This window comes from Heterocephalus glaber, unplaced genomic scaffold (assembly GCF_053883595.1).
Source record: "Heterocephalus glaber isolate CG9 unplaced genomic scaffold, H.glaber_assembly_v1.0 deba00001594, whole genome shotgun sequence".
In the NCBI taxonomy this organism is placed as follows: Eukaryota; Metazoa; Chordata; class Mammalia; order Rodentia; family Bathyergidae; genus Heterocephalus; species Heterocephalus glaber.
In genome coordinates, this window is record NW_028258369.1 from 8,927,326 (window position 1) to 8,953,295 (window position 25,970).

At 33.7% G+C, this 25,970-nt stretch overlaps 1 protein-coding gene across 12 annotated transcripts in view; it reads right to left on the minus strand.

Moving 5' to 3' along the window:
• The window catches only part of Cnksr2 (connector enhancer of kinase suppressor of Ras 2), a 272,194-nt gene that overhangs the window by 159,323 nt on the left and 86,901 nt on the right, over positions 1–25,970 (minus strand). For all 12 annotated transcript variants that reach the window (XM_021245320.2, XM_004866183.3, XM_021245322.2 and 9 more), the window contains exon 5: positions 18,306–18,347. In XM_021245320.2, coding sequence (XP_021100979.1) covers positions 18,306–18,347 — 42 coding nt within the window. The remainder of the gene's footprint in view (positions 1–18,305; positions 18,348–25,970) is intronic.

Consider the following 25,970-nt stretch of genomic DNA (forward strand, 5'->3'; position numbering starts at 1 on the left):
TATAACTTATTAGCTATATGGTCTTGAGCAAGTTACTTAATCTTTTGATGTTTCTTTATCTATACAAATGAGATTTTCTTTAAAAAACTACTGGTCTCACTGTACTATGATGAGGACTAAATAAAGCAATAACATTTGCTGAGAGTTTATGATATTCCAAATATTGTTCAAAGCCATTTACATGTGTTAATTAACACATGTAACTCATTAACTCCCTAAGGAGGTATTGCTATTATCTATGTAGCAAAGATGTAGAAATGGAGAAATAAAGGTGTTAAAGTTTTTTTTGTGATCATACAACTTTTAAGTGACAAAATCAAGTTACATCAGGCAATTTTGCTTCAGTTCCTTCTTGCTTAACTACTGTGCTTGGATCATTGTCTGGTATGTATCAGATATTTTAATGCTTAGAGAGGCAAATTTTGAGATAATACTAGAACCTAAAATTTTCACTTCAAAATAATAATAATCTAAGAACGATGTGCTCATTACCAAAATAGTGAGAAAACATTAGTCCCAAATATACACTTTCTGTGATGAGCAAGGAGTGGCACGACATTTTCAACTTACATTCAAATACTTCCCTAAAGTAAGCTGGTCTGAATTAAAAGTTGGAACAAATGGCTTCACCACCAGTCTTCTCATTTCTAATAGAAACATAGAGCAAGCCAGGAATCAGAACTGGATATGAGAAAATGTCTATTCTATTTGCCTGCTGTTTGATGAGCAGGAAACAGAGACATGCTCACTTATGGTGGGTTCCCAAGCATATGAGAGATCACCCATTAGAAGGCATGCTGATTTCTAGGCTCAAAAACAGTGGTAGTGTTGACATAGCAGTGGCTTCACTAAGATGTAGGTTATTAAGAAGATGATTTCATTTTCCTTTAGACTTTAGATTCAAACAGATGAGTGAAGCAGTTCATTATAAATGGATGATCTGGAAAACTCAGACATTATTTAAATACTTTATTAGGCAAATAAGAACCAGAAATCAGGGATCTGGGATCAGTATTTCATGTACAGTCAAGAAATTTGAAGGTTCCATGTATGGTTTTATGGAGGTAAGAACTGTGGTGTACCAGTTATGAATTAATTCACAGCCCCAAACTCATACTTTAGTGCTTGCTCTATGACTCTAAGCCTTTTTCTCCTTTACAGTAACTATAATGTTATGTTTTCGTCAGCAGAGGGCACTGTAGGGACACTGTAGGGGGAAGGAAACTTCTAGCTGCTTTTTACACTTTCTTGTTCCTACTTATAGTTCATCAGTGTTCCACATGAATGAGGGACATCAGATGGTGCTCTGTGCCAGCCATATCCAGACCATGCAATCCTTCAGTGACTGTGGAGCCTCAGTCTGGGAATAGTGACCATCATGCTAAGGTTTTCTTAACAAGCTCTCCAAGCATGTTACACACAGAAACACACCAACTCTTGCCATGAACACTCCCACCAGCACCACTTAGCTCTATTTAGAAGGTTTTCTATCAGTTGCCTGGCAACTAGACCATGTCTGGATTAGGCAAAACAATGAAGCTGTACCTACCCCTTCTAAACCTTGGGAAGGGTGTTCTGTCTGCAAGGTATCTTTCCCTAGGTATTCTTCTTCAGGCCTAGGCCATGATTTAAAGTTTAATTTATATCTTTGTCAATACTCTCTTATCAGAGATTAAGAATTATTTATATCTAATTTTCCTTAAGTTATAATTTCTGTCCTCAAACTGATTTAATTACCTTGAAGAAATTTTTACATTTACCATAACTTATCTTTACTTTTAAAAAACCATTCATGTCCAGTTAAAGCAGTCCTAAAGGAGAAGTTTATACTTGTGAAAGCCCATATCAGAAAAACAGAGGCCAAATAATTGAATGATGCACCTCAAGGTCCTAGCAAAACAAGAAAAATCCAAATCCAAAGCTAGTATATAGAAGAAAATCATGAAGATCAGAGCAGAAATTAATGAAATTGCAACTATAAAAAGTTATAACAATCAGTGAATCAAAGAGCTGGTTCTTTCAAAGAATAATCAAAATAAATCCTTAGCCAAACCTACCAAAAGTTTTTTGGAAAGAAAAGACCCAGATCAATGCAATTAGAAATGAAAAAGGCAAATCACAACAGGAACTGCCAAATTCTAGAAGATTATTTGAAAATTATTATTATTATTAGAAAATCTGTACAATAATAAATTGGAAAATCTGGAAGAAATGGAAATATTTCTAGACACATATAAATTACCAGAACTGAACCAAAAAGATATCAAAACCCAAAACAGATCAATTAACAGGCATTGAAATTGAGGCAGTAATTAAAAAAAAACTTGTCAAATAAGAAAAGCTCAAGATTCAATAGATTTACCACTAAATTCTACAAGATTTTCAGGGAAGATTTAATGTCAGTTCTTCCAAAACTCCTGAATGAAACTGAAAGGGAAGGAGTACTGCCAAATTCATTCCTGGAAGCTAGCATTACCTTCATTCAGCAGTGAAGCCATCAGGGCCTGGGCTTTTCTTAGTTGATAAGTTTTTAATTACATTTTCAATTTCATTGGTTGATATTGGGTTGTTCAGGATTTTTAGGTCTTCTTCGTTCAACTTTGCTAATTCATATGTATCTAGGAATCTGTCCATTTCTTCTGTGTTTTCCATCTTATTGGCGTATAGGTTCTGGAAGTAGGTATTGATGATCATCTGGATTTCTGCTGGGTCTGTTGTCATTTCACCCTTTTCATTCCTAATTGCATGGATTTGGGCCTTTTCTTTCCTTTTTCTGACAAGGTTGACTAAAGGTTTGTCAATTTTGTTGATTCTTTCAAAGAACCAACTCTTGACTTCATTGATTTTTTGTATCGTTCTCTTAGTCTCCATTGCATTGATTTCTCCTCTGATCTTTATAATGTCCTCCCTTGTACGAGCTTTGGGGTTGTCCTGCTCTTCTTTTTCTAGAAGCTTGAGGTTCAGCATCAGGTTGTTTAATTGGGCTCATTCTGTTTTCCTAATATGCATATTCACTGCTATGAATTTCCCTCATAAGACTGCTTTCATTGTGTCCCATAGATTCTGATATGTTGTACTGTCATTGTCATTTAATTGAAGGAACTGTCTGATTTCTTCTTTAATTTCCTCTGTGACCCATTGGTTATTCAGAAGTGTGTTGTTCAATTTCCATGTGTTTATGAAATTTTTTGAGTTTCTTTTGCAATGGATCTCCACTTTCATCGCACTATGGTCTGATAATGTACAGGGGACAACTTCAATTCCTTTGCACTTACTTAAACATGTTCTATGTGTGAGTATGTGGTCTATTTTGGAGAATGACCCATGTGCACCTGAGAAGAATGTGTATTCTGATTTTGTGGGGTGGCACACTCTGTAAACATCTGTTAAGTTCATTTGTTCAAGAGTTTGATTGAGTTCTAGTATTTCGTTACTTATTTTTAGTCTAGTTAATCTATTTGTGACAGTGGGGTGTTGAGGTCCCCCACTACAATTGTATTAGTGAATATATGACTTTTCATGTCCGTTAGTATTTGTTTTATATGCACTAGTGTTTGGTGCATAGATATTTATGATTGTCATCTCTTCCTCTTGGATTCTTCCCTTTACAAGGATGTAGTGTCCTTCTTTGTCTCTCTTAATCAGTGTTGGTTTGAAATCTACTTGATCTGCCAAGAGGATAGTTACTCCTGCTTTTTTTCGGGTTCCTGTTGCATGCAGTATTGTTTTCCACCCTTTAACTTTCAGTCTTTGAGTTTCCTTTTGAATTAAGTGTGTTTCTTGTATGCAGCATATTGTTGGATTTTGCTTCTTGACCCATTCTGCCAGTCTATTTCTTTTGATTGGTGAATTGAGACCATTAACATTGATGGTTATAACTGAAATGTATTGACTTGTCATTGCCATGACTTTTTCTTTTTGTTGGGTTCTCCCCCTTTACATTTAATTTCTTGTCATGCCAGATGGGTTCATTCTGCTTTGCTTCCTGGGGTTGTGATCCTCAATGTCTGTTCCTAGGATATTGTGTAAAATTCTTTGGAGTGCTGGTTTGGTATTCACGAAGTTCCTAAGGTGCTCTTTGTCATGAAAGTATCTTATTTCTCCATCCATTTTGAAAGATAGTTTTGCAGGGTACATCAATCTGGGTTGGAGGTTGTTTTCTTTTAGGGCTTGGAATATGTCACTCCAAGCTCTTCTTGCCTTGATGGTTTGTGTTGAGAAGTCTGCTGTGATTCTGATGGGCTTTCCTTTGTATGTGATTTGTTTCTTTTCTCTCACTGCTTGGAGAACTTTGTTCTTCTGTTGAGTTTCTGGAATCTTAACAATTATATGCCTATGTGTAGATTTTTTTTGATCAAGGCTATTTGGAGTCCTATATGCCTCACTTGTCTGTATGTCAAGCTCTTTTCCCCTGCTTGGGAAGTTTTCTGCCATTATTTCTGTGAAGAGATTTTTTATGTCATCTGCACTCTCTCCTGTTTCTTCATTGAGCCCAATCAGTCTTATGTTATTCTTTTTTGCATCATCTAGCAGCTGCTGGATTGATTTCTCATGTTCCCTTATAATTTTGAAGCAATTTTTCTTTTAATGGTCACTAATTGCAATCTTATCTTCTATATCTGAAATTCTGTTCTCACACTGGCTCATTCTGCTGTGTAGACTTTCAATGGAGTTTTTCATGTCCTGGAAATCTATTTGCATCTGTTTTATGGATTCTATTTGTTTCTTATGTTGGGATTCCATCATTTTCCTCAGCTCCTCTCTAGATGTATTAATCATGTCTTGCAGTAGGGGCACAATGTCTCCTGTTATCTGAGAAATTATTTCTGATTTCATTTTTTCCAGATCCCCTTTTGTTGCCAGTTCAGTGGGTCCAGGTGGTTGAGTATCAGAGTGTTCCATCTCATTTCCCTTTGGGGTTGCTGTAGGTGATCTGGAAGTCTGGTTTTGAGACTTATTTATGTGTTTTCTCATTTCGACTGGGGCGGGGGGGCTGTTAGCGCCTGCATGGATTACCTCCTCTGAGCTGGGTGAGGTGGGACAGGGGCCAGGAGCAGCGGTGGGGATGGTGACCCAAAAGCCCTTTCCTGTGGGCTGGGAGCAGCCAGAGGGATGGTGGCCGGGAAACCCCTTCCTCTGGTCCAGGAGCAGTGGGATGGTGGCCCGGAAGCCCCTTCCTCTGGGCCAGGAGCAGTGGGATGGTGGCCCGGAAGCCCCTTCCTCTGGGCCAGGAGCAGCGGGACAGAAGGTGGCCCAAAAGCCCTTTCCTCTGGGCTGGGAGCAGCGGGAGGGATGGTGACCGGGAAGCCCCTTTCTCTGGACCAGGAGCAGTGAGACGATGGCTTAGAAGCCCCTACCTCTCAGCCGGGAACAGTGGGACTCAGTACCTTGGTCTGGTGGTCTGGTGTCCTCTGTGCCTTTGTAATGTGGAATCAGGTGGTTGCCTGTCTGCAGTCGGGTGATTCGGTGTCTTCCGCGTGACTCAGGACCTTGGTAGGGCGTGTACAGACCTGCCTGTCTGCAGTGGGCTGATTTGGCGTGTGTTCCGCGCAACTAGGGACCTCGGCAGGGTGTGGGCAGATCTGCCTGTCTACAGTGGGCTGATTCGGTGTCTTCCCAAGTTTATCTTTCTTTATGGCAGAGTAGTACTCCATTGTGTATAAGTACCACATGTACCAACCCTCCATAAGGAATGTAATCATTGTGTACTACACACATTTACTGCTAAAAAATGAAAATTGAAAAAAACAACCACTTAAGACCGAACCTTACTCCAGAAAAAATAGTTATCATTAAGAACTCAAAAACAATAAATATTGGTGAGGCTGCATGGAACAACAAATGCTTCTACATTGCTGTTGGGAATGTAAAGTAGTATTATCACTATGAAAATCAGTATAGAAATTTCTCAAGTAGGTAAAACTAGAAATGCCATTCAACCCAGCTGTTTCCCTTGTATCTTTCCCAAAGAGTTAAAGACACAATATTACAGTGCTACATGCATATCCATGTTTATAGAAGCACAACTCATGATATCTAAGTCTTGGAAGTGAACTCTATGGCTATCAACAGATGAATAAAGAAGATATGGAGAACTACTCTGCAATAAAGGATATATCTGAATCATTTGTAAGAAAGTATATACAACTTGAGATTGTAATAACAAGTGAAATAAACTAGACACACAAGCTTAAATATCAATTTCTCTTATACAAGAAATTCAAAGTATAAATAATTTAAAGAAGACAATAAAAGATGGAAAATAGGAAGCAGGAAGACAGATCTCTTGCAAATGATAAGCAGATCTAGAGACGGAGGGGAAGGGGAAGATGGGGAAGACGAAGTAAAAATTTAGATGTGTTATGTACATGTACCAACTCCCCACATTCATCAGTATGTACTGCAAACATTTAAAAAAAAGAATTCAAGGTCATCAAAGGGATCTGGATACATATCTATTTTTTAGGGAAAATGATTTGTTCTTCAACACAATAGATTCAACAGGTAATGAACTTCCATAAAGTAATGAACTTACTTTATCTTGATGCTATAGGAATTAACCACAGCTTCCCAGGTTGCTTCCTTCTAAGGAACCACTAGGGATAAATAAGACTTGCACAGATTTTAAGGAATATAGGATGGAAGCAGAGAGAACCTTGTCATATGCATGCATGTTCTCTTTCATTCTCATCCTCCCTTCCCTCTTCTGATGCCTTCAATAAAGTTAATATAAAAAAATCCATAGTATCTTTGATAAAATATTAAGTGTGGTCTCAAATAAATTTAGTTTTTCAGTTAATCTGTGGTGTTATGTATCCATATTGCTTTCTCATGATACTGTATGTCACCAAGAATTATGGCGTTTATAGAAGCCACAGACTCCAATCCCCCAACTTAATCAGAGAGGCTAACGTAGCTTGTTTACAGCTAGCTAACTGTCAGAATGGAGTCAGGACACCAAATCTCTTAACTCTCAGACTAGTTGCCCTTTTTACTACATTACTCTATGTCACTTTACTCCCCAACGAAAGCACTCTTTGATGACAGGGATGGCACCTTCATAGTTATCCTGAAAACGAAAATATTTTGCCATGCATAATGTGCTCAGAAAATGTAATATTACCAAGTACATTCAGATAAACAATACTGCTTTATATACTGTCCTTCCAAATCATAATAAAAACATATTAAAACCATATTATCTTCATTATTCATGTAGATCATAGTCCCTTTAGTATATACTTGTTCTCTTTCTGTCCCAGGAAAGGGAATATTTTCTACCTCTAATGTTATACCTGGATTTCTCCTTTCTCTTGTCCTTCGTGGACACTGGTTGTAGAGAAGTTACTTATAGTTAAAATAATTTACAATGCAATTAGCCACTTAAATGTCAGAACCTGAAGATAATCTAATACTCAGGAACTCAATGCCTATTTCCGTAATAGCGTCAGTGGGTTTTTTGGGTTGACCACAAGATAGTGAAGAGGGCAGACATGACAGTTCCATTAGGTGAAAAATTAAAACATATTAATGCTTTCCATCTATAAAATGCAATATATCTAGATGTCCCCCTAAAGCCTCATACACTCATAGGTGAGGCTTTGGGGAGGTTTTTGGATCATGGGTTATGATACTCACCAGAAGATTAGGTACCTGATGAGTTTATAGCCAAATGTGGTATTGGCAAGTGAAGCCTGGTCAAAGGAGGTAGGTCACTGGCGGCATGCCCTTGAAGGGTGTATCGTCCTCCTTCCTCCCTTGAGTTCTGTCTACTTCCTGGTTGCCATTCCATAAACAAGCCTCCTCTGTGATGCCTCTGTCTCTCTGTGCTATTTCCCTGCCTTGAGACAGCATACTAAGGACTGAAACCTCTACAAACTGTGAGCCAAAATAAACCTTTCCTCCTTTAAGTTATGGATGTCAGGTATTATGTTCCAGAGATGAAAAGGTAACTAAGACAATGTTTTAATGATGATGACCAGAATTTGTATGTTCAAATGCCATGGTTACAACAAAAATGTAAATCATACCAAAAACAATAAAATTCAATTTGAATTTGTACCAAGATCACAGATTTAATAAAACAGCCCAAACTATAATTATCAAAAGCTGCCTTTTCACAGCATCTGGGCCTTCTGAAGAAAAATATAAAATTATTTTCATGAATTTTAAAGTCAGAATGCTAATACTATATGAATACATGTAGAATACATATTAATATAATCACTTTTATTTCATTATGGGGCATGCCGCTACCCTAACAATTAAATACAACCTCACAGTTTTGGACAATTGGATGTAGAAAGCTTTGCTTATATAAATGAAATAGTATAGATTTTAGAGCAAAGACTAAAATGAGCTCTTTAATTTCTCCTCCAGGATCTTCTCATATCTAACTGTTGGCTCTGTGCTGTTTAAGCTATTTCTAGTCTGAATAGCAGAGAAGGCACAATAATCTCACCCCAGATGGAGTTTAGGAGAACAGAATTTGTAAATTTAAAGAAAGAAAAAAAATTACACAGAATGTCTATGAGATAAAACAAATACTTAACTTGCCAAAATAAACCTAACTTATTATCAAGACTAAATAAATGAAGAAAATAGCTTGGAGAGGAAATAGAGAGGAAAGAGCACATTCTCAAAATGTAAAGCACTGTACAACTAAAAGATCACCTTAATACTAAAATTATAAAAGTTATTTACTGTATTTATTCTTTCCATTATCTTTACAAAAGTGATAAGGTAAAATAACAAAAGGCAAGCATCACATAGAAGACAACAATGTTGGTTAATGTCAAAGGTGTAATTTGGCTCAGAACAGTCTGATTTAAGCAGCATGACTTCAATGATTATATCTGGCCTGGGATTTCCATGAGTTTATCAAAGCTGACAAGGGCTCCAGACTCACCAATGAGAGGAGTAAGGCTGCAACAAGCAGATTAAGTTAGCTGAAGCCCAAGGTCTGAAATGGCTTCTCTGGAGTGCATATCTCTCCAGATGCAAAGGCTGCAGTAAAAGCTGGGAGGAGAGTACAGAACTGAAGAGAACTCCAGATTCTCTGTAACTGATTTACTATATAAAATAAAGGTCTGTGTGGAATAAAACAGATGGTCCCCAACAAGCCAAGGAATATGTAATTTGGAACAAGGCCTCACTGAGGGAAATATCAAATCAACAGAAGTACAATATAATATTTATCTTTAGTCAATAATCACTGAGATACATAGTGCACTGATTGTATTGCCTTTTGTCCTTTATGGTTACACTCTGTTGTCTGTTCCATTACATTTAATGGTAATTTCCAACCCAAGCTGTTCAGTCTCTTTTTATTCATTCTCACATTCCATATTAAGAGACATCCCTGCCCAATGCCGCAACCAATTTCCCTTCCCAGGAGGCTTTTTGGTATTCACAGTCCTTTATTATCTAATCTTAACCACAAATAACTTTCTATATCTTTAAAGAGAACACAAAGTGAGAAAAGTGAACACAAAATTCTAGCATAAGCATTGTTTAAATCATGTTTTACTATTTTACTATGTGTAATATAAATTTATTCCTTAAAATTCATCATAATTATAAACATACAAGAATATACTTTTTCATTAAAAAAGACTGTAAACTAATTGGAAGAAAATTGGAAAGATATTGGAAACTATTAAAAAATCAGCTATCTTACCAAGCAAATACAATAAGTGTTAAACTACAGAGTATTCTTCCCTTTTTAAATTTTCAACATTTATGATTCATTCTGTATTTATAATGCTTTACTCAACACTGTCATTAGAATCTTTCCTTTAACACTGGCATAAGAATATTTCAGGTATATTAAAATATATTTACTCAATAATCCCAGATAGTAACTGGGAATAGTTAATATTACATACTATGAATGAACCACAGTTTACTGAAGTATTACCTTATTATTTCCTATTTTATTACTATATAATGCTTTCATAAAAACTTTCTATAGAAATACTGTTTTGCAGTTTACTTGTTTCCTCATCTTTATTTTTTTCTATTCTACATTCCCAAGAGTACAACAATATGCAGTCTAGAGCTAGATTGCCAGAGCTCAAATATGATTTAAAAACCCTTCTAATTATGTCACTTCATGAAGGTTACCTAAACTGTTTCAGTTTACTCATCTGTAAAACGAACATGCTAACAATATTAACTCATGAGGTTTTTTTGTTTTTTCTGTGTTTGTGCGTGTGTGTGTGTGTGTGTGTGTGTGTGTGTGTTGGAGGGGGTACTGGGGATCAAACCCAGGAACTCATGCATCCTAGGCAAGCTTTTTTTTTTGAGACATGATTAAGTTGCCCAAGCTGATCTCAAACTTGCCATCTTCCTGCCTCAGACAGTCAAGTAATTGGGATTAAAGGTGAGCATCACCACACTCAGTCATTTTAAGGTTTTCATGATGGCCAAATGTATGAGTCTGTATACAGCACTTAAAATAGGGCCTGAGTCATACTGTAACTACTATATGAGTGTTAGAATTAATGTTTTCGAGACTTGAAATCACCTAAAACTTGCATCCCAAATAGTTGTGTGAATATATATGCCTAGTAATAAATTAGTCCATTTTATTTTCATCAAGGTTCTAATTACCAATTGCACATTTTTTAATATACACGTGTGTGCACATGCATTTGTGTTTATGAATTCATAGGTAAAAATTTGTATTTCATTACTGTTTTACAGGAAGTCCTTATTATCTGAGGTTAGTTGCCACTGGGAGGTAGCAGTAGCCTTTGTGATTTAAATATAGGAATATGGAGCTTTTCCCTTTAAAATATGTACAAATCTATAATAGGTGCATTATTTTTATTTATTATCAACAAAACTCCATTGTTAAAACAGTAGCTAGCATTCATGTATAATTTTTTTGGTCCTTACCACCTCATTTGGTTTTGATGTTCACTTTTTTTTTGTATTAAATTCTTTTATTGGTACATTGTAGGTATACAACACAATTACATTTCTCATTGGGAATTGTACCTTTACATAATGCATCTTGGTTCTTATTTTTTCTCCATTCCTAGCCCTCCCTTCACGCCCTCCACCCTTCCCTATTTACAAAGACTTTATTTCCATTTTTTCCATTTCTCATCATTTCTCCTTTCCCTTCTTTCCTTTCCCCTGCCCCTCCCACTACCCCTACCCCTTTGGACCTTTTCTTCCTATTTTACATTATCGATTATGCATTCTAATCATTGGTACATTTTAGGTATACAATATAATGACATTCATCATTGGAAATTTGCACCTTTCCATAGTCTCTCTTGGTTCTTATTTTTCACCCTTGCCCAGCCCTCCCTTCAACCCCTCCAGTCCTCCCTATTTACAAAGATTTTGTTCCTATTTTTCCATTTTCCCATATTAATCCCATTCCCTTCTATCCTTTCCCCTAGCCCTCCCACTTCCTTCCCCTTTGCCCCTTTTCTTCCTATTTCACATTACCTATTATACATTTAGTCCTTATTTACACTTTCAGTTTCTCACACCAGAGAAACTATTCGGTATTTACACATGTGTGTCCTATTGATGTTCACTTTTAATACTGTATTATTCAGTATTTCATACTATTCTGAAATTCAACTTTTGCTTTTGGGTAATTTTATCAAACATATTTTTCAAAAGGGTACTTTAGTGACCTTGCTGACATAAAATTTTCTTTTTTGTTGCTTTGACACATAAATGATAATTAGACATAAATATTTTTGTTCTTTGTTTTTCTCTCAAAGATTTGAAGATTTTGATCTACTGACATCTGGCAGTTAAGAGTTACTGACTACAATCTAATTTTTGTTTCTCTTTAAGTCAGTACCTCTGTTCTTCTATTCCCTCTGGCTAAATGATCACCAGATTGAGTTCTGCTTTCAGAATTGTAAAATGTTACCAGAATAGATCTTGAAATTATTATCTTTCCAATACATTTTATAACTTTGGTGAGTATTCTAAATTTCGGTTCCTAAATTATTCTACTATATCCTTTGTTTCCTTCTGTTTTCTTCTTCAAAAAGTTATTATTAGTTGATGGTGGGTTAACCATAATCTATCATCTACCACTTTTATCTTCTCTTACTTTTTGATTTTTTTTAATTTACTAAAAACCTGAGCATATTATTAAAGCCTGTTTTGTGTCACCCTGTGTGAAATTTCTTTATAACACACGAATTTGTTTCATCATGGCTTCTCTTCTATTTCTGTGTTAAGTTTTACAGAACTATTTTCTTAGTTAATTTTGCGCTCAGATTATAGTATGATAATTCTTTATAGTATGTATATATTTTTAATAGAGGCAATGTTCCCTTGACTCTTGCAGAGAACATTAAACAAATGTTCTCAATAAGCCTACTTACTTGGGAAGGATTTTTCTTGTAGTATATTAGAGAATATTTCTTCTCTTTCCTATTCTTCTTCTTTACTCATCCTTAACCACTTACCAGTCCAATTATTTAACTACAAGATAACCAAAAATTGCATAATTTTCATTAATTTTATAAGATAATATAACTGGAAATATAAAAAATGACAATTTTATCAAATTTATTCAATTTAAGAATCAACTGGTTGGAATGACACCCGCTCAGGGTAATATGTCAACAAATGCGCTACCTGCCCGAGTGATGCTCAGGATAAACTGTTAAGTGGTTAAGTCCAGAACTAATTTAGCAAAAGACATGACCCCTCACAAATTTCCTCAATTCTTTATCTTAGTTTTCCAGGCATGGAAAGGCATTCTGATGTTTGGATTGCTCTGCAGAATTTCTGGGGTATAGCAATGCTTCATAAATGATAATTTTCCTTCCTCTTGACAACTGCCTCGCCTACTCTCTAGACAAAATATTTAGTATACTGCATAGTTTAGATTTTTGTCTCCAAATATAATTCTTTTTTAAGCCAAATATTATATCTACTATTTGAAACTTGCTTTTGACAACTCATGCAAATGTTGGTAACACATGTGATCTAAAATACTTTAAAATTTGAATTGCCACAGAGAGACCTATTGATTTTTTCTTCCCAAAGCTCCATGAAGATTTTCAAGGGAAATTAGATTTTAAAAATTCTAACCAGTAGATATTTTTTTTTAATTTTTGAAATAAAAGCATGAAAATAAGACATATAATGGCATGTTTCACTGAACTATGTAGTTCTTAGGCCCCACTTCATGTTCTTTCAAGTCCATTTTCTCTCAAACTACTGTCATGGCAGTGTATTTCACTTTAGTCGCACTACCTTTGCTTTCTGTCCTGGAGAACTCTGATGCATTCAGAAACCTGGTATGGTGAGAAACTTAGAGCAACCTTTGACCACCAGAAAAACTGGTTTAGAGCCAGGAGATAAATATTCTCTCTTCAACATTTGGCAGGTGGGCTAGACAATCCTGAGGCACATTTTTCAGGGCTCCTCAGAAGGTCCTGATGGGATAAAATTCTAGCTCTCTATGGCGATGAAGAACTCTAGAATCCATATTGATTTTCTCTCCCAGTGTCACTTGTGTGCCTTGGCATCACTAATTAACATAAACTACCTGCTTTGAGCTTTTCCCATAGGTTGTATTTTCTAGAAAGAATTCAGGTTCTCATACTCCTATCAAATATATAAACCCATCCTTCAAAAGGAGCTATTATAGTGAATACTTTGTTTAGCTTATCCAACTATCACAGAAACAAGGAAACAATTCAAACGAACTCACAGTTTGATTCTAAACAAGTTGTACTAAAACTCAAGCTTTTTATTTTCTGGTGTATATAAGAAGTGTGAAGGAGAAGAAATAAGAAACTATAATAAAATAAATGTGAATAAAAATACTGGAAAGAGGGTAAACATTATATAGCTCTGTTTACAAGAACCTATCAATTAATTTTTTCCTAGCAACAATATGTGAAATATATTAATAGTCATTAGGAACAAAATCCTTAAAACAGTTAAATCACTTGAGTAGTCACTGAGAACAGAACTAGCATTCAGGTACTGTTTTTAGACTCAAAGTGATTTCTCCTATACATTAAGAGATCTGGAAAGACTATTGCTGTGAAATTTTTGAATTAAAGTATTCTAGCATCATATACCATGTGGTTCACGGTACAATTTCATGATTTTTAAATACTTAATTCTTATTTTGAGAAAATTAACACACACGAAAACATACAATAATCTTCTAGTGGAGGCTGGACTATCTTTGCATAAAGAGGCCAGGATGATAACATGCAAGTGGAAATGTTTTCTGAGCTGAATTGTCTCATTAATGTCATCCATTATCTCCACTATCATGATTAAATTTTCATTTGCTGGAATGCAAAATTGCCCAAGGTAAACATAAGACATTCACTTCTAAACGTCTTCACTATTAGTTGTGTTGTCACTTATTTCTAATACCTAGTTGCTCAGAATCTGTCATATGAGAAAGAGAATTGAAATATTATGCACTAATGATTTGAGTCATTAAGAATTTTAGAAATTAAAAATTATTTAAAAATTAAAAATATTTTAAATGATTTAAAATTTACTTAAAATCTGATTATTATATACTATGGTTTAAGTAAAATTTAAAACATCATTTTATAATCATAAAGAGCTTATTTCCTTAGCATAAATAATTAAAATTATATTTAGAATACTTTGTACAACCGAAATTCCACCATACTCCTTTGATCATTTAAATTCACTTCTGTTCTGTTACATGAGAATTGAAATTTTTTAAAAAAATAAAATGTGTTAATTTTTGCCACCTCTAACAGATTCTCTTTCCATGAACTACGTACAATTCCTTTGCTAACATTTCAATATTGATTATGAATATGCAGTTGTTACCTATGAGTGCTATTTCTCCATATAAAAGATATCAACAAATGTAAAAATAAATACCATACATAAAGTGAGAAACTTAAGGCAAAGAGAAATCACAGCTATAAATTGGAGCACAGAATTATATTAATATATAAAACAAATACATAAGATGAATTTGCCAACTATTCGTACTTTAAATTTCTAACTGTCAATGCATAAGAAAAAGTACAGCACTTTTTTGATACAAACAACAGAAAAGAGATTACTCCTGAGAAATTTTATAAAGAGAGATCAGTAACATACACTGACCTCAATAACTGCCTGAAGTATATACAACGAAAAACCCACAGCACCATGCTAATGTCTAACTCAGCAAATTCAATACTTCAGAAGCAAGTCACTGTCATAGAAAGTTCAATACCAATGGATCAGTCACTCAAAGGAATAAAATGCAGGAGGGAAAGTGTCTCTTCATGTTCCTCAGTTATTGAAACAACAGGCAGAGTGAGATAGAAACCCTGAGTTTCGGAGGAAACAAGACAGTACCAAAGTAAAATTGGTAGCAACTGCCAGATCTCAAACGGGAATGTTCTTTGGTATCAGATCTCTGTTCAAACATTAAAATAGCTTAATATTTGAGGCCAAAGGTTTCACCATTTGTAAAATCAATATTAAATGAGATACAAATTGAACGTCCTTTACTCATTATGTGTTTTATGTAATAATTCCCTCAAACAAATTTAATTACTATGTTTTACAAACATATGTTAATACAAAAAGAAAACACTTGGAAGCAGAAGTATTTTGGATTTTGGAATATTTGCTTATACTATAATGAGACATCTTAGGGACATGACCATGTCTAAATTCAAAATTGATTTATGTTTCAGGTATACCTTATATACATAGCCTGAAAGTAATTTCACACGATAATTTAAATAATTTTCTGCATGAAAAAGTTTATGAATATTGAAAAAACAAAGGTGTTGCTATTTCAGCCACTCATGTGGACAATCTGTGGTCATTTGTCATCACCCCCACTCCTGATTCTAAATTTATATGCTACAATATGTAACCATTTTCTTAACCTATTTTCTCATAAGTATATAATAGTAAAAAATGATATACTATTGATATAGTGAAAAAATGTGTTCAGAGTAACTACATAGCATAGTTAAGCATCATTAAAATATTTGTTATCAGCTGTTAACCAGCAGCAACAACAAATAATAGCGTAATTTCACGTACCATTTATGATGCTGTATTTCTTTAAAAGGTTATTGTAAACTGTACTTTATTGTTTTAGGTGAGAAGAAACGTCAGAAGAACGTGAGGGACCAGGAAGTCCTAGGGATGTTCTAGGATGTTCTAGGAAGTTCTAGGGATGAAGAATATTTTGCCAGGTAGTTTTTAAAAATGTTTCCTCTAGAATCATCTGCCTCATTAATAATAGTTTTGTGTGTGTGTGTGTACTGGGAATCAAACTCAGGGCCTTGAGCTTGCCAGGCAGGAGCTGTACTGCTGAGCTACATACCTGGCCCAACAACAGGTTTTTGACTTAGAAATTTCTCTTTGATTTTAAACTGTCATAACGTCTTGTTCTATTATAAATGCATACTGCTCTAGTTCTTCAATAAGCCCATTATATATTTTCACCATGTCATGTACAGGCACTTTTGTTTTGTAGTATTAACACTATTGTTTTCATTGTCACTATTATCATGATCATCTTGATTCAGAACTATGTTGGCTATTTCAACATCGGTCAATGAATGAACTGGAGGCTCATTTTTAACATTATGCAGTGTTTTTCTAGTTTTCATTAACTTCTGTGCATCACTTTCCACACAGAATTTCAGCATTTTATTCTTCTCTTTCTTTAGGTCATTCCAACACCATACTCTTCTGGAAGAGGTTTCACATGTACAACACTTTGCAATTTCTTCTACAACTTAACATTCTGTGGTACAGATTAACGTAAATGCTTCTTTTTCTTTCACTGTTACCCATAGAGGTATGCGCAGTTCCTTCTGTCATTTTCAACAATATTCTTATACCACAGAGCAGAGAATAAGCAAAATAACACAATAAGTAATGTAATGTAGGTTTGGGAGCATCTTGTGAAATGTTCCCATGGCATATCTGGTCTACACGCATAGAGATTTTATTATCCTTTCTGGGAATGTTTGTTGGGTGGGGGGATCTGCACATGCACAAAAAAGAGATATTATAGTCGAAGATGTCTGGTAAGGTCATTTTTTTCTCCTTGGTGATGCTGAATAAACTGTGTTGTGTCCCCGAATATTGATTCTGACCCATGTCAAGGTCAGGTATGGAATTTTCCACCTGTGGTATCACGTCAAAACTCAGAAAGTTTCAGATTTTATAGCATTTGGATCTTGAATTTTTTGAAATAGGGATGTTCAACCTTCAATATGTTTGTAGAACCTAAACAAATACTTAGAATATATAAACCTTAAATATCAGTTTCTATTCTCCAGATCGAAACAAGGTTGGTAGTAATTACTCTCCTTCCTGGACTACCAAGGAGAAGAATACATTAACTGTACTCTCTTGAGGCCATCCTAATAAATCACCAAGCCCATTACTGCTGCACAACGAGGGGAAGAGGATTACTCAGTATTACTTACGTAGCAGGTAACATAAAAGAACAATATTACTTCACTGCTGAAACTATGAATTAGTATTTTCCCCCAATGGATTTAGGTAAGATGTTTTTTAAATGTTTCCTTTTCAAATTCAAAATATTATTTTATAAATATTCAAACATTTCAGACATATAAAACTCATGATAAAAGAGGTAAGAAATATAGATCTTTACCATCTAGTACGGGAGAGCTGCAAAGTGTCATAATTTCACACCAGAAGTGAAGAAGTCGTTATTAGAGCACCATTGACCAAAAAATGGATTTGAAAACAAAAGCAGCCAGTTGTTCATTGAAAAGAAAGGAGATGCCTTTTCATAATGTATAATGTACTCATATCCCAGTTCAAGTAATAAAATATCAGCAGTCATTAAATGATTCAATAAATATTACCAAATTACCATTGAGAAGGTTGTTTGAGTATCAAATCAAAGGAGAACAAGTGTGATTATCTTCTAAAGTATTTTATCCAAATGATAATAAGAGATGAACTGCTCATATCATAGAACAGAATACCTCTGACATCTTTTTGTCACAGATAAAAAGTTAAAAATTTGTATTTTCAAATTCTCTTTTCTCTCAATTGTTTATTACATTCCAACTGTGCTATATATTGTAATCTTCAAATATTACATGTTTGTCTATTAGATAGAATAGAATGGTTATAACTAATATGCTAGGTTTTTTGGTAGATTTCCTAAAAATATGCTTAACTGATATGATCCATAGATATTTTTATTATTGCTTACTTTTAATAAGTTGTAGACTTTTATTTAATTACTATTTAAATAAAAAATATTCTGTATAGGAGATGAAAGTGAATCCAGTTATACATACCACATGAAGAATTTTATTCTCTGTTTCATATACAGTAGAGTCCTGAAAAAATAAACACATACATTAGGTTCAAAAAATCAAGCATATAAAAAAATATTTTCTTAAGAACTATATGATAATTTGAAAAAATCTTGGCATTTCCAGTAAATATACTAAAATAAGAACGGGAAAAAATTTGTAAAGCTATTTACCAAATATTAACAGTAGTTAGCTTGGATGCTCAGTTATTGAAAATATCCTTATTTTTGCTTAAGTATACTTTCTAATTTTGCCAACTTTAAATTTACATAATAAAGTATATATTAAGTGTACATTAAGTATACTTTTGTTGAAGATGTAATTAAAAACTACCAACAATGAAAAGCCCAGGTCCTGATAGATTCATTGCTGAATTCTACAAGAAATTTAAAGATGATCTAATGCCACTACTCATCAAACTCTTTAATGGAATTGAAAAGGAAGCAATACTCCCAAAGTTATTCCTGGAAGCAAGCATTATCCTGATACCAAAACCAGAGAAGGATCCAACCGAAAGAGAGAACTACAGGATAATCTCCCTAATAAACATAGATGCAAAAATTCTAAAGAAGACAGTTGCAAACATAATGCACCAAATCATCAGTAAGATTATATACCATTACCAGATAGGTTTCACCCCAGGGATGTAGGGATGGTTCAACATACACAAGGGAGGGGAAGGGATTAGAGAATAAAAGAAGCATCAAGCTAATCAAGACATACTACGTACAGGTACAAATTCCCTATGATGGATGTGATCATAACATATATCTAAAGTGTGCTAATAAAATTAATTTTAGAAAGCAACAAAAAAAAGAAAGAAAAAGTGGTACTAAAAATTATTGTAACCATTATCTATCTAAACTTTTACTGCGACATATTGTTGAAATATCTAACATTTCAAATACTGTTACAGATTAGATTAAGAAAACATTAACATTTAAGTACATCAAGATCTCATACGTCTACATTTTCAACAATTTCAAGTTACTAAGTATATATTACATATTTTAAATTAATACATCCTAATGTTAACACCAATTTTATAGTTACCACTTAAGTTGGACTCCCTAAAATTAATTTTAAAAATTCATTTTTTTACTTATAATTGCTTAATATACAATAAGCAGTAATCTAACAAAGTAATCTTTTTTTAGTAACTTAATGTCTTTGTGGTTTAGTTTCTTAAAGAAATTTATAAAATGGGCATAATATACATTAGTAGTGATCCAATAAGAATATTTTAAGATTTAAGTGAGAAAAACAGATAAATTGCCCAGCAAAGAGAATAACATATGGGAAGTGATAAATATGTTTTAGCTCTGTATTATGGTTGTTGTACATCACTTTAATTTTTTAAAAATTATAATTACCTCAAAATACAAAATTAACTAATTATTACTTGGTACGTTTTGAAAAAAAAATCTGAATTTTTTCACAGTACTGTGATTTAAGGAATGACAGTCCATTTTATTTCTTTCCCTAAATTTCATTTTAACAAAAAGTTTTATTTCACATGTTTTTAATAATAATATTCTCCTATAATACCTTGTCAGAGGTGAAGTATATAGTCACATCAGAGGCATATTTTTTTTCACCAGAGGCAGATTTTTAAAAGTAAAAGTCAGGTCTGAAACATCTCAGAAACTCACAGAAATATTAATTCTTGCCTTTCTGACAGTGTTCACGTGCCAAAGAAGAAGTTTGCTACAAATACAGCTACATCTGTGCCTGCATATGCTTATACAAAGTTAACTCAGTAATTATGAATTATGTATACAGAGGAGCCAAGGTGGAGATATAACATTTATTTTTGGAAAGTGCACTTATATGTAATCTGAATTTGGAAGAGTTCAGTATTATACAAATTAATTTCAAACACAATTGCATTGGGAATAGATGATTTGGGAAAAGCTGGAAAGTTGCCCAGATTCCCCATGCTGTTTCTACAGCTTGCTTTATCTGCAGTGGATGCAAGTTTCATTATTTGCCTACCTTCTCAGAATCAAATATATAATTAAGTGTTCACAGGAGATTAAATTCCTTTTTCAAACTTCAAAGGAGTTCTCGAGGAAAAAAGTAAATATGATCTAAATGTATATCCTACTAAAGGTATAATAATTATACAGAAAATAACGAGTTCAAGTCAAAATATATTTTACTTGTACATCTCCAGTGTGATATAACAAAAAGATTAAAATAATCTTACACTGTTTTCAGTGATCATATTGTTTATGGATAGTAGTGTTACTGTTCTGCTGAATCTGCTGTGTGTACTCTGCAATATGAAACAATGAAAAAATTATGTGATTGTCATCCTATCACTCCTGGTATCACTAATCAGAATTTATTATGGGACAGGGAAGATACATATGTATTGCTGAAGTAAAGTGAAAACCCTAGACACCATTGATGTATTATGTATGTATGTACATATTTCTTAGTTCAGCCCACTGAAATGGCATGGGAACAATGACCAACTAGTTATAATGAACGTGCCACAGTGTGTGGTCTTGAAATATAATTTCCTAAGCTTCTTGGAAAATGGCTGATGCCAGATCTGGAATAGGAAATATATAAGATGAGTTTGGATTATATTGTGATACAAGATAGAAGGAAGCTACCAAAGACCACTAGAGTTGTGCCAGTAAGACTCAGGAGTCAGCATGAAGACATGGCTGCTAGCTAAAAATGAAAGAATCTGAACAATGAATGGAAGCACAGCCAATACTGTGAAATATTAAGTATATTAAGTCCAATGAAATAATATTAAAATTAAAACATATGCATATATCTTAAATATGCTTAATAATACTTTAATGACAGTATACTGAAATGGACAATATCTAATAGATATACTATTCCTATTGATTCAGGAAATATTAATAAATTGTGCTAGGGTTACAAAGATGAATAAAACATGGCTGCTAACTTAGAGAAATGTAGTTTAAAGAGAGAGGCATTCACATAAATATGTTGAAATGCATAGAAATTTAAGGCTTTTATGCAATTTTAAGTTTTAAGAAATCCAGAAGCATAATATGCAAATATATATGAAAGGCCAATCATTTATATTTTTTAAATATTAATATATTTCTTCTTAAAATTCAACATGAGTATTGTGCTATACATTGCTTTAATTGAATTTCAAATTACATAAAAACTTTCCTCAGTTGAGGCACAGGGACTGAAAAGATAATCTTCTGAGATTTAAGATTATTCAAAAAATGAAGTACTGGTACATACTCTACAATTTTGACCAAGTCTTTTTACTAGTCTGAAAAACTATCACATACAAATATTGAAATTAAATAATTATTTAAAATAAAGCCAAATAATTATAAAATTTTCAATAATTAAATTTTAAAATAATATTTTGTAAGGTTGTAGCACTTTAACTGTGAAATTATTAAAGTTTAAATCTGCACTAAGACATCTGAGATACCCTTAATTAGTATTAGTACTAGTGGGACTGGAGGAGCAGAAGAAGAAGCAACCAATTCTGCCCAAAATAAAATAAAAAAGGTGGCTTTCAATTTGGTCTTGGAAACAAAATGCGTTAGTGAGAGACGATAAAGGCATCACTACAAAAGCAATATACCTACATTCAAACAGTTAAGCTACTGCAGTAAATTTTCAGATTTTAGTTCTTTACATAAAGAATATGTAAGAATAACTTAAAGATCTGGTTAAAATGTGGAGTCCCAGGTTCCATCCCAAAAAATACAGATTCAGTAGATTCAATGTAGAGGCCTCCAAGATGATTTTGATTGATGACATATTGAGAAACACCTTTTCTATTTTACACAATTAGCATACAATAGAGGAACTTCAAACCAAAAGTGATCAAACATACAATTCATAAATCAGTAAACTGACTAAAAACATTATCTGCTAGGTCACTCTGTTCTCAGTTCCTTAGATCTGTATGCTTAAGGGCTAGGAGCATAGCTCAGTGGTAGAGCACTTGCCTAGCAAGGAAGAGGCTCTGGATTAGATATTCAAAAGCACATTCATGCACGCGTGCACACACACACACACACACACACACGAGCAAAAACAAATAACAAAAAACTATGTGCTTTCGTACACATTTCCCCAGTTTTTAATTTTTTTCTGAGTAAATTTATTTAATAATGTATTACTTTGAATAACTGCTTTTACTTGTATCTCTACCTTCTTTTAGCAGGATCAGCTTGTTCATTATTGAAAGCTAGAGGCCTTCACAAAGTATAAGGACACAGCATATTAAAAACCAAATAAAAACATCACCAACACAGACAGTGCATATTGTACTGCTACTTCACATTAGCAAGAAGAATAGACTAATGATTATATTCTATTTTGTTAAGCAATAATTTTATGGAATTAATTTTATCATGCTAAATATTTAAACAGCCCTAGGTACTTTGAGGGATTCATTTTATTAATAAGTTATCACATCAAAATGTGATTTTAAAATATTTACTTCTGAAGTGTTGGTTTTATTAACACTCGGGGCCAAATCTTTTCCTAGGAGATCATACCTCAAATTTTAAAAAGAAAATAGCACTGCATATGGAGAACACTATATTTTACAAACCATCCCATGGAAAGGTGTGCCTCTGACATTCTAGTTATTTTTAGGTTAGGACTAAATTTAGATTTTTACATTTGGATTTAGAACTATAGTACTATATAAATCCCAAGAATTTTCTTCAGTAGCTTAAGCTGTTTTCTACTGCACCTGTAAGATAATATTTTACATTTTTCTGGAACCTCTTCCTTATAATGCTTTATAAACCATATGATGCACATTTGAATGGACCAAATTCCTAATGAGAAAATATTCATAAAATGAGGACTGCTTCTTCAATTTTGATCATTTTTCTTCTTACAAAAGTATATGCACAGAAACATCCTTCCACAGATGAACTATATACCCACATGTATCATAGTCTGTTATGGTTTCTGTGAAACAATGATGTAATTGCTATACTGAGCAGAATGCACAAATTAATTCTATTCCTATAAGTTACCGCTGATATTCCATACTGGGTCAACAATTTCTAAGCATCTGGGGTCACAATGCTCACAGAAAGTAGTGTATCTCATTAACTGTGTATTATGATAAGAATAGTACATAGGTTATTAATATTAAGTACATAACAGCTAGCGAAGGGAAATAGTGTATGCTTCTGGTGTTATACATAGTTGTATTTTGTGGAACTTTCCAACTATATGCTGTGAGTTTTCAAATGTTTCATTTAAAAATACTTAGGAGTATATTTTAAATGATTCACAAACCTATGATAATGGTTTAAACACCTTAACATATCTTAACACTAAACGCCTTAATATATTCTATTAAAATGTCTAGCCAGGCACAGTGGCACATGCCTGTAATTCCAGCATTCTAGGAGGCTGAAGCAGGAAAGATCATGCCCAATCTGGGCAATTTAACAACTCAGTGAGACCTTGTCTCAAAATTTAAAATGGGCAGGGGATGCAGCTTAGTGTGAAGGCCCTGGTTTCAATCCCCAGTACTGAAAAAAGAAAAAAGGCAAAATAACTTTATATGCTTAAGTGATGAATTCAAACAATGAGTGTTATAATCTTTTTCTTTTTTCATCCCTTTTTATTCGTTCAGGAATCAATTTAGTACACCAAAGTGTTTTCTGGCATCTTCTAAACATAGTGTCAGACAGACACTACAGGGCAGTGGTGTTGAACCTATGGCACACATGCTACAGCGGGCTATTTTTTTTACCATTGAAAGCTCTAAAAGGTCATTCTCACTGCTATATGGTAACCAGAGATAAATTAAACTTGGTCCTTGGCCACTATGCTTTTCATTATTTAGTAGGACAGAACACATTCAAATAATAATACAAGGTAGACAAGATAAATGATGCCATAAAAAAGATATATTCTGATGTAATGATTCTTAAGTAAATACCTAGAAAGATTTTGATATCTTAGTTGGCCTTAAATGTCTTTCAAATGTGGAAATTGGGGACTCAAGGACAAAGAATATTTCAGTTTATGTGAACACACTAAACAAATCCAAAATCAATAAGGAGTAAAGAGACTGATTTGGCTAGGGTTATAACGTATGTGAGCAAAATAAGTGGGAAAGAAAGCAGACACAAAAATATGGGGTTATATTATGTAGAACTACCAGTGCTTAGATTGCAAGAATTTCGTTGTAAAGTGAATAAAATTTTTATTTTTCAAACAATCTAATTTCTATTTCAAAGCTCCTTTACCCAGGGTGGCAAAAACTAAACTAAATCAACTGATAATTTCTCTTGACAGTCCTTGGGGAAGGGCTGAAGGCAGCCTGCCTACTTAATGCTTATAGCTGACATTACATGGTAATATGAGTTGTGAGTGTGTGAGGAAAGTAGTTGAAATACTCTAATCAACAACTCCCATAAGTATCTCTTGCTGCTTTCTTCATGGTCCCTTAAGGTACGAGAGTAATTTTCTTGCCATGTCTCAAACATGGGGATTTCTACAAAACTGTCTATCTTCCTAGAAATACAAAATATATATGTCATATCTCTACAAAGGACAGAGGAATGTTAACTTTATTCTGACACAAGTATTTGTAGATATATATGAGAAATATGTGTTTAAATTTATGTTTTATGAAAATCATGAGAGAAGAAGTGGATTTGGAAGAAACAAAAATTAAAGGGAGAAAGATCAGTTGGAATATACCCTCGAGAGAAAATGAGATATGTAATAGGGGCTTGAACTGAGGTTATGATGGTAGAAAGAGGATGAGGATAGGTGGATGAAATACAGGCATCCAAAACAAAATGATGACTGATTTACACATACAGGGGACAATGGAGAGGGAAAAATTACAAATTATTCCGGGGTGTGTGTGTGTGAAGCTTAGGCAAATGGATAAATGGCTCATTAAAGTTGGAAAAGAAAATGTTTAGAGATTAAAATAATTATATTTTTGGCATCTGAAATTAAAAGTGGCTGAAAGATAGAACATGCTGTATAAAATTATGTAGCAGGCAGCAAAAAACTGAGTTGGAACTGAATTAGAGCCAGATCTTTGAGATATTTAATTGAAATGATAGTTAAGCTACAAGAAAACAACAATGAAAATCTCATCAGGGAAGAATATATGTATGATGGGAGGACAGCTGAGGACAGAATCTCAGACAATGTTTATTCACAGACAGACAGAAGAAAAGTTAGTCACAAGCCAAGGATCGAATGGAGAGACTGGTATTACAGAGACAGGAAAATAGAGTTTCAGAAAGGAGTAAGAATCAATAGCATTGACTTTAACTGAGAGACTGAGAAAATTGGCCCAAGAAAAGCTTTTAAAACAAATTTAGTGTAACAATGAAGATGAAACTAGCTGCAAAGAACCTCCACGGGGAGGTTAGATGTGCAAATAACAGTAAATTATATAAATTATCCTTCTACGAAATGTTTCAAGGTAGAAAACAAATATAAAAATAATTTTGTGTGGAGTTAGATCAAAGTGATGGAGAAAAATGGAGAGGAAAAGAAGTGAGAGGTAGTTTAAATTTATCACACTGTTCTATTTTACAAAACATCAGATAAATATATTTAAATAACTCAGTTAATGTACATATTAAAATGGAAAGCACGTCTAAGCAATGCTCTATACAA